The sequence below is a fragment of the Nicotiana attenuata genome, chromosome 3, assembly GCF_001879085.1.
Source record: "Nicotiana attenuata strain UT chromosome 3, NIATTr2, whole genome shotgun sequence".
NCBI lineage: Eukaryota > Viridiplantae > Streptophyta > Magnoliopsida > Solanales > Solanaceae > Nicotiana > Nicotiana attenuata.
This window is the reverse complement of record NC_031991.1, coordinates 31,091,927-31,102,411: the sequence shown is the minus strand read 5'-3', so window position 1 is coordinate 31,102,411 and position 10,485 is coordinate 31,091,927. Positions and strand designations below refer to the sequence as shown.

General features: G+C 33.9%; 1 protein-coding gene across 1 annotated transcript; it reads left to right on the top strand.

The window, feature by feature from the left end:
* LOC109223476 (histone H2B-like) lies at window positions 1,502–2,168 on the top strand. The gene has a single exon (XM_019387806.1). It carries the CDS (start codon window positions 1,590–1,592, stop codon window positions 2,031–2,033), a length of 444 nt encoding a protein of 147 aa, XP_019243351.1. The 5' UTR covers window positions 1,502–1,589; the 3' UTR covers window positions 2,034–2,168.

Here is a 10,485-nt window from a genome sequence, read left to right as displayed (position 1 = left end):
CAAATCTCCACTAAATGCAAATAAATGAGGTTGTAGTCTCTTTGAAATTTTGATTTTTGATTTTAAAGTTGCATATTTCTACTTTTTAAGTTAAAATATAGAGGGTGTTTGGCTAAGCTTATAAGCTGGTCAAATTGGCTTATAAGCACTTTTTGGCTTATCTACGCGTTTGGTAAAATTAAAATTGCTTATAAGTTAAGGGCCTATAAGCAAAAAATAAGCTAAAAGCCATAAGTTGGTCTACCCCAACTTATCAAATTTCAGCTTATAAGCACTTTAGGTTTGACCAAAATATTTACTATTCTATCCCTAAAATACTTCTTTTTAAAACAAAACTCTTCATATACCCAAACTTCAGCTGCTTATTATTAATTTCAGCACTTTTATCCAAACACGTAACTGCTTATTTTTAAATCAGCTTCAGCACTTAAAAGTGCTTTTCAACACCTAATACTTATCAGCAACTCTAAATCAGCTAAGTCAAACGGGCTCATATTCATGAACTTTAGGTCTTTATTTCACATTTTTGTATCCAACATTTAAGCTTTTTATATTTACATTTATCTTATGATAAAAAAACATATAATTGACTAAAATTTTGAAAAAAGTTGGACAATTATAAGTTCCATTTGGCCCCGTACTAGTTACTAGATAAAGGGAAGAAAGTCATAATGCACTCCACAAACTTTACGCGCAGCATGATCACATTTCACAATATACTTGACTATCTCATTTTTAGATCAACTCCAAAAATCTTTTAAGTGTTATCCGCGATAAGCCCCCTACAAGGGAACTCTTCATTTTTCATTCAAATTTTCAATTTCAATACAAAATCTTCTCTACTATTTTGTTTTATTTTATCTTGTTTGTTTTCTACACATAAAAAATCAACAATTAAATCAAATTAAGAAGTTTTTACATTCAAGACACTCGAAAGTCAATACAAATCAACAAACCGAATAATGAAGGCCCCGTTTGGCCATGAGTTTTTCGAAAATAAATTTGGGATTTATTTTCAAAACTCATATTTGGCCATAAATTTTGCCCATATTTTGGCCAAATCCCAAATCTGAAATTTCAAATCCCAAAATCAGCTATTGAGCCGATTTTGAGCCAAAATTCCAAAACTTGGGAATTATATACATGTTTTACCAAAATAAAGTTGGAAAATATATTTTGAAAACGTATGTCCAAACAAATTTTCATCTTCAAACCAAACTTCACCCAAATCAAATTTTTCAAAACAAATTTGAAATCTATGGCCAAAACGCTAGCGAATATTCCTAGACACGAAATTTACTTTTGAATTACCGCCAAACCAAAGAGAAAGCGAATAGCTTTTCAAAATTTCAAATCATTCCTCAAGACACTTCGCTTTAAGTTCCCAACAATTCTTCGCCGTCGATTAATATCCAACATCAACGGCTATAACTCATGATCCACGTCATTCCATCAGGACCAATAACAACCCTCCTCCACACCACTATATAACTAAACCCCTCACTTCAATTCTCTTCACAAATTCACAATCAAGTCCTCAAATACCTCTTTCTCTCTCTTATTTTCTCTCTCTGTCTAGCGTTTTCACAATGGCACCAAAAGCCGAGAAGAAGCCCGCCGAGAAGAAGCCAGCAGCTGAGAAGGCACCAGCAGCAGCAGCAGCAGCGGAGAAGAAGCCAAAGGCAGGGAAGAAGCTTCCCAAGGACGGTGCTGGAGCAGCTGCAGGAGACAAGAAGAAGAAGAGGGTGAAGAAGTCAGTTGAAACCTACAAGATTTACATTTTCAAGGTGTTGAAACAGGTTCATCCTGATATCGGTATCTCCAGTAAGGCTATGGGGATCATGAACAGCTTTATTAATGACATTTTTGAGAAGTTGGCTCAGGAATCTTCTAGATTGGCCCGTTACAACAAGAAGCCTACTATCACTTCTCGGGAGATTCAGACTGCTGTGAGACTTGTGCTTCCTGGTGAATTGGCTAAGCATGCTGTTTCTGAGGGTACCAAGGCTGTTACTAAATTTACTAGCTCTTAATCAATTTTAGGGTTTGTGTTTTGATTAGGGTTTGTAGATGTAAAGAATTGTCCAATTAGGGTTTCATTTGAAATTATATGGTATGTAATGGACAGCTATTTCATAAATTAAGAATTTTCAGTTTTCTCTGTTAAAGTTGCTTGGTTTTGAATTTTGATGCTTTTCTGTACTTTTTATTTGTTTTGGAGGGGTTTTGAGGATTCTATGTATACAATGACTACTTAGGGTTTCTATTGAACTTGGATAGCTTTAGTTCTGAACCCTCATTCAGTTTGGTCTGGTTTGATTTAATCTGGTTAGGGATTTAGGCCTGAAAAGTTTGTACATGTTTCAGTCAATTTGAATAGGTCCAGGATTGAAATCAAATTTACTTGGTTAGGATGTGTGTTGATCTATGGACGGCTTCTCTTGGTTGGTCTTCTTTTTCTTTTCATTTGTCAAAACCTTCTTGTGGTTTAGTTGATCGCATAAGCTAGCTGGCGAGCCAATAGTAGGTGTTGGTTGTGGATAATATTGAATGGGTATATGATACTACCTTCAGGTGTTATGTTTACAGGTTCGAATCTGTCCTGTTTTGCTGGTTATTTTTTAGGTACAGCCTGATGGATTTTTTTATGAGCTCTTTTCTTGGAAGAAAATTGCATAACTTTCAATTGTACTAGCTTAACAGCTCAAGTAAATGATGGTCATGTAATGACATTTTACTTGTTTGTATTTTAGCTTTTGACCCTGAAGGCATGCCTACTGTGGTCTTCAAGAATGATAAATTTGATGACATGTATTACGTTTCTCTGATAATGTTATCTATGGAAGTGGCACTGGATGTCCATGATCTTCAAAAGTTTAATTAATATTTGATCTTTGATCGAGGGATGAGTACTTTGATATATGTTGTGTTGGAGATGACATTTTCAATGGTGTTGTAAGCTGTCTATAAAAGGTCTTTTGGAACTAGAGTAAATATATTTTCCATAATATTGTTCAGGTTTTGAATTTATGATGTTCTGATGACATGATTTTTGACGTAAACTCTGCAGCATTACAGTGGTCTTCTCTGTTGTTTCTGATTGTAGTTATCTCGAGTTTGTAGTTGTTTGATAGTTCCTCTGCAGCACCTCCCTTCAGATGCTGTTATTAGCTATTCCTGAGCTCTTCAACATGGCGTATTTAGAATTAGTTAAACCACTGTTTCGTTTGCTTGCTTTTGATGGGTAACTTGTGCAGGTTAGCAATTTAGTTTGCCTTTCTTTTTGAGCTATTCCAGTACAGGTGAATCAACTGGTAAGGTCCTAGATCAGATATCATGCTCCTCTGGTTAGTAGCTCTGGTTTGTGGTCTTCCTCTCTAGGTAATGTGTTTTACAAGCTCTGTCAATTTGCTCTTTATCTTTTTGAACTGAAATGCTTTACTTTTTTGCAGCTAAAATGCTCTATAACCTCCTTAATTATTGGCTATTTTGCAACTTTCCCCTTAAAACTATTTTCTTGGCCTTCTTTTCTCAAACTATTTTAGCTTTGTGCTAGAACCATTTTTCCATAAGGGTGGCTGTTAAATCTAAAGGAAAAATACGTGGCACCAATGCACCATTAGTATTCTTTCTGTCCTATTTTGCATGTCTTAGGCACCAATATCTCTCAGTGTTCACTATGTTAGTGTATTTCTTCTTTTTCTTGCATCACCATACAACAACAATCACGCTTCGGTCCCAAACAAGGTGGGCTCGGCTGTAGATTTTTTTTCTTGAAGCTCAGGTCATATCATCGTCATACCAAAATAACATAAAGTAAAAATAAAAGTGAAAAGGAAGTTATATATATACAATTATGAATAATAGTGTGTGTGTATATATATTAGTAGTAGATAATAATAGTATTAGAAATTCTCTAACAAGTCTAAAACCTATTCCCAACTAGTAGGTTTCACCTATATGGAGTTTTTTTTTTTACCATTGCGCCCTATCTTTAGCTAAGTCTTGCATCACCATACTTCTCTTTTTTGTTCTTAATTTTTTTTTCTCTAGACCAAATTGTCCTCTTTGTCATCACTGAAATATTATGAAGTCGTAATACCATCTAAGAATTTAATATTTGGGCCATGATGGTTTCATACCAGCCATACTATATGAAGCATGTGTCCACCACCCTGTTATCCTTGAAGATGAAATAAGGTATTCCCATGTCCTTGTGGAGAATAACCATTGGACCAGATCTGCAATAAAAATGAGGTACATTGTGTAATCTCTTTTGTTTTTTCTTCATTTGTTTTTTAATGTTATCTAGTATACCTATCTTACCCATGTTTTCCTTCTATATTTCATGTAGGAACCTTTTTGGCCTTATTTATACTGCACAATGGGGGTCTTTTTTCATTAATCTAAAAAATAGAGTTGAAGATTAAGTTGTTCGATTAGCAAGCCCCTGAAAATTGGTCTTTGCCCTAAACAAATATTTGCTTGATTGAAAATAGAGTTAACATTCCAGAGACTTAGGGAAAAGGAACAAAATGGAGCTAAATTGAGATTTGTATGTTTGTGCAGGGATAAGTTTAAGGTTTAGACAAACTCTATTAGAGAAGTTCCAATTTGTATTAAAAGATAAAAGTATTTAGTATTGGAATGAAACGGAATTGAATACAGCGTGATGTTTAAGAGGTTGTAGTACACTTTAACCTTTTATATTCTTGATTAGTGGCTGAATGTAATGAAATCAAGCTTTCAAGAGCTGCAAGTCCATGCCCTTGCTTTTTACTTAAAATTTCTCATTCCCTTTTGATTAAATGTTCCTTAATTCTTTTGCCTAATTCATGGAAACATTGGAAAGAATGAAAGGATATAGGGCTAACGTAGAGGTCTTTCCTCTATAAGCTGAAAATCAGTGGTAGTAGCGGAAAGGATAACATATCTGGTGTAGGGTGGAGATGGACAAAAATGTCTTCACTCTTCACATAGATGAAGATTTGAGTTTTAAAGATCTTAATCTTAACCAAGGCAAAATTAAGATTATGAGACAACAGGTGAAGCTAGGCTGACATGGCTATTAACAACAACGATAACTATAAATCCCAAGCTAGTTGGGGTCGGCTGCGTAAATCCTCAATGCTTTGTTTGAGTTCATAATATTGCAAAAATTAATACTCAAGGATTATCTAACACCAGGGATTCTCTAATATACTCTAGTGGTTATATTTCTAATATAATAAGGGTCTCCTAGTAAGCTAATATTTGTATCGTGAATGTTGTATTGGTCATCAGAATTTATTGGTCCTTGTATTCTATCAAAGTGGTTAAATTTATACATTAGGAGAAATATGCTGTGCTTCTTATGTATATATGCAGCCGTCTGAGTGAGAAAAGGTTATTTGCTTGGCAAGGCTTTGATACCACGTTTTCTTAGGTTAGCTTATGAAAAAGGGTACTGGAAGTTTTGTTTCAAGTTACAGTTGCTTATCTCCCACATCTCCTCCCCTTGCTCCATGTCTGAAAAATAAAGCATTAGAAGGAAAAAAGAACTTTTGTAGTGCAGGATTAGAATGATTTACGAGAAGGGAAAAACGTAGCAACTTTGTAGATAATATCTAGGTGTTTAGGTGTAATACCTCCATCCATTCCTCATCCTGAATGGACCGACCGATCAGCGACTCAGTGTTGACTCTCGCAAGATCTAGTGTAAAGAGTGAACAGGTTACTATATGTTCCTAGAGTGATATTAAAATAAACTCCTAGTAAGAAGATGTGAAAAGAGGAGAGAAGTTTGATATCATTCGTTCATACTCAAAATAACACTCAAAATAACGCGATGAGATTTTGATGATTGTAAAGTGTTCCGTTTAAGAGAATATGTCAATCTTTTCTGGCAGACCAAAGTTGGAAGCAGGCCAAATAAAATATAGGAGAGCTTAATGCAAGCTTAGGTTTCAAGTTCTGATACTTTTTCCGGGATCATTCTTGTTGAATTGAAAGTAGAACGTGTTTTCATAATTTCCTATTATTGACCCTATCTGGTTTCTATCTGCAATTCTTTCGCTTCGTATTTACCCATTATATACTGAATCATAAGAGATCTTATTTTGACGCCAAGTGATCGGATATCTTTACTATAACTTGGTGAAGAGAATCTCTATGGGTTAAGGTTGCTGGAACTAGGTTCAGAATTCTGAATGACCAGATGAGCCATTAATATATTCTGATGGGGACCAGGTAAGGAGTCTAATGAGAAGGATAAGATGAAACAAATTCGTATTCAGCAAAGTGCATTTATTAATGCCAAGTGAAAACCTTCACTCGATATCATTCAAATATAAATCTTTTATGAGAGTGCTATGTTTATGTTTTCTTGATTGCTTGTTTTCCAGATGATTGTTCACGTGCTGTTAGAGGTCAATATTATTTCCATCGTTATATATTGCATCTACTGCTTCTATATGATTACGTCCTCTTTTAGGGTTTTAAATGTAATATTATACTAACCGATGTTCCAATATTCATTATTCCACGCCTGTTCGTGAGAATTTATCTGGCCATTAAATATATCCTCTGTGAGATGGCTGTCACATTTTTTAAAAGTAGCTGGTTTTTGTTTTCTAGCATCCAAATAGGGAAAGACAAATCAAGCTTGGGTTTCAGGTGAGATTTCAAGGCAGCATCCAGGAACTGATCAGCTTTTCATCTTTCTCTGCAGGTTTGCGTGACTGCTATAGTTTTGCTAAAGCAGGGAAGTCATTCAATTATTTTTACCACCTCCATTCCAGTAGGAAAGCAAAGGGAGAATCTGCCATCTACATCTGTTTCTAATTTTTCACAACGTAATCATGCTTAGTCGATATAATTGCTGCACATTTGAGTAAATTTGCTGCAGGAGTTCCAAACAGTGATATATTTGTAGGAAATAGTGGTGGATATTCTTTAAATGTGACATTATGCTGCCAGAAAACATCTACGAGCCAGCCTTCATATTATTTATATCGAACAATCGTGAAGAAGAAAGACACTATCAAATCTGTAGGGAAGGTGAACATGTTGCTACCTCTACTCATATTCTTCTTCCTTTTCTTGTTGGTCAAAATTTTAGATCCTATTGATCTAGGGTAACTACTAGGTGAAGTATCTTTACTTATCGGGGTAGAGATATCCGGACCTATTGGGGTTATTGTTAGGTGTTTGCCATAATTTTCTTACCATATTTGGTTTTCCTATTTGTTGAAGGGAAGGGTAACATGTTTACCTTAATTGGGTTTTCCTTCTTGTAGAAGGAAATTACATATCTCCCATATCTGGCTAGGCCCTTTTCTTGTAGGAAAATGTTTGGTGTTCTATAAATTGAAGATTTGTCCTTCTCATTCAGTAGCATCCACAATGTAGTCATAGTGGGCTTGAGAGTCGTGTCTAGGGGGAGAACTTTACGGGACAAATGTTAGTGTGTCACTTGTGTTTGCCTCTTCGTGAGGTTGTTCTCTCGATATTTTGTACTATCTTTTTATTATAGTGGATTGCTCATTTCCGCTGTGGACGTAGGTCAGTTGACCGAACCACGTTATATGTTTGTGTCTATTTTGGTAGATTTCTCTTTGTTGTTGGATATATCGTTGTTCAATGTTTGCTTTACTAGTTTCCGCATGACACCTTAGTTTCCGCATGACACCTGGTTTTTTTCGGTCCTAACAGTTATTGCCTTAAAAAGTAAGTTGCTTTCTTAGCGACTTCATCATTTTGAAATTTCTTTGCCCTCTTTTGTGAATGTTACGTATGTTCTTAGTTTCCTTTCTCTTTAGGATGTATTTGAAACGAATTCAGTCAAACATTTTTATTGTCCAATTGCATTAGATCTGGAAGATGCTTCAATCAGGCAGTTTGCTCTTTTCCAACTTAAATTTGAATGTCTCTTGAGGACTTGAGATTGAATTGTGGGATTGGATACAGAAATTTACTGTTGAAGTTGCGCCAGCTCAGCACCTGAAAGGTGAGTGAAAAGCTGATAAAGAAGGCTAAAACCATTTTGATTCAACTGATAAATAAATAAAAGGCAACCAACCCTGTGCGGGCCTTGTTTTTTTATTCGTTCTAAGTTAATGGAGAAGTAAATCTGCTCTAAGTTGTATTACAATTCTTTAGCTTGTAACTAAGATTCGTTTTACTTACAATTCTTGAACTGTTGGTCAACATGTGCATATGAGCCGAAGAAGTTAATTCAGAATGTTTGCTAACTGAAATTAATATAAAAATTAATTACTTCTAATGCTCACCAGGTAAGTATAGCCCGTGCCAGAACGGGCCAATAATGTAGAAGCTGAAACATTTATTTTTTATTAGCTTTGTTCTGATATAAAATTTCATAAGTGAACAAATCGAAAAAAAATACTAAATCGTATAATGACGGCTGAATATTATTGAGAAAATTTTATTTTATACCCATTAATTCTAAATTATTTACCCTTCAATGTCCAGATCCAAATTATTTACTTCTCCTACCTATGCGGCCCAAACTATTTACCCGGTCTTTATTCTATTCGCACTAACAACCTGACTATCCAACAAACACCCCTGCACCTTCCAAAGAACTAACAGGTTTGGTTGCAACATCAGTTGCAAGTTCCAAATAAATACACTTTTTGTATTTATTTGTATTTCTGAACCCATGTATTATTGCAGTTATATATTAAGTTTTCTAGCTCTGATTTGTGTCTGTGTATGAAGATCCACCATTGATGAGCAAGAAGCTCATGTACTTAAAATTTTATTTTGAAGGTTTATTGTTTGATTCGATGTGGGTGCTATAAAATATTGATTATAATACATTCAAGTAAGCTTCGCGGATCTGGATTTTTATATGTATTTGAATATTCAACATTGTTGGGCTTGAAGCTCTTGAATTTAAAATTTTTATTTTGAAGATTTCTTGTTCGATTCAAAGTGGGTGCTGTTAAATATTGCTTATAATACCTCCTGCAAGTTCATACTGAAACTTGATAGCATTTGGAGCTGATTTGAGGTGATTGAAATCGAAATTTTCAGTTGAAAATCGAAGAAGAACACAACTACCCAATAGTATACTACAATATATAATATACTATAGGAGTATATAGTTATACTGCAACAATATACTATTATAGTATATAATATATTGTTATAGTATACTGTAATAATATGCAATATATTGTAATAGCATACTGTATAGTATACAATATACCATAATAGTATACTTATTACCCGTAAATTCACTTGCTTTTTTCCTTTTAATTTGCTTTAAGCTTTTACCCAACGTGAGGGGCAAAGTGAAAATTTAAATCTTTTTTTCGTTTTGATTTATTCTATGACTTGAATTCCAAGACTTCTGACTTCTACAAAACATTAATCTACCATTGGAGGACCTTGAAGCTTTGAAACTCATAAATTGGGTTTGTTGAGTTTGTGGTTATTTTGAAACTCAAAACAAGAAAAAAAAATTAACTCTTTGCGTACAATTGTATACCCTGTTGGTATAGCTATATACTATACTGGTATCATATGTTAGTTAATAATTTTTGATTGTATTAGCTACATTTAATTGGTACACAATTTGAATTTTCTTTAGTAATAGTATAAAAAAAAGAATAATAAAAAATAGCAAAAACAATAAATGAAATTAGATTATGAAGAAAAAGAATATAAAAAAAAGAAGTTAAATGAAATTAGAAAAAGAAAAAAGAAAAAAAATAAGAAGAAAACGAGAAAAAAAGAAAATAAAAGAAGCATAGAAATAAAAAAGAATTGGAGAATAAAGAAAAAATTCCCCACAAAAACTACTAGGGATGAGTAGGAAATGTAATTAAAACTAATAGGTAGAAAAGGGTAAATAATTTTATTTTTGTGGGTAACTGTATCATTCTCCCAATATTATTTACATGCATATAGGAACAAAATATTTATTCTTAGATGTTGCGTTGTTGCCGAACGACACATTATTTTCATCAATGGGAGTAAATCTGATCTCACACACACACACACACACATATATATATATATATATATGTATATATATGGATTTTGCTAACCTACTACATAGTTGTAGTAGGTTAGCATTGTATGCATATTTGGCTTCTCAAAAATGCCCTTAGATTTTAATGCCAACACATTAGAATGAGAGGCTTTTTGGACATTTCACAAATTAAGCCAAACAATTATTCCCTCGATTTCCGCATCTCCCTATTCTCTCTTCTCCTTGTCTTCTTTCCCACCATCTCTTAGACCCAAATTGTTATTTTCAGTTCATGAACTAAAGCATGAGTCAATTATTCAACAACAATTATCAGTAGCCTATAGGTACCGATATGTTTGGGAACTTTCTTATTTTTGTGAACTATTGCCAATTTAAATTTGCTGTGAAATATCATGAATAATCAGAAAACCACCAAATGGTCGAAAAATCAATTACTCCTTTTCACATGCGACGTTGAAAGCTATAGATTGAATCTTATAAAG

Excerpts from the sequence above, each read along its gene's own strand:
- LOC109223476 (XM_019387806.1), top strand. The coding sequence starts at position 1,590 with ATGGCACCAAAAGCCGAGAAGAAGCCCGCCGAGAAGAAGCCAGCAGCT.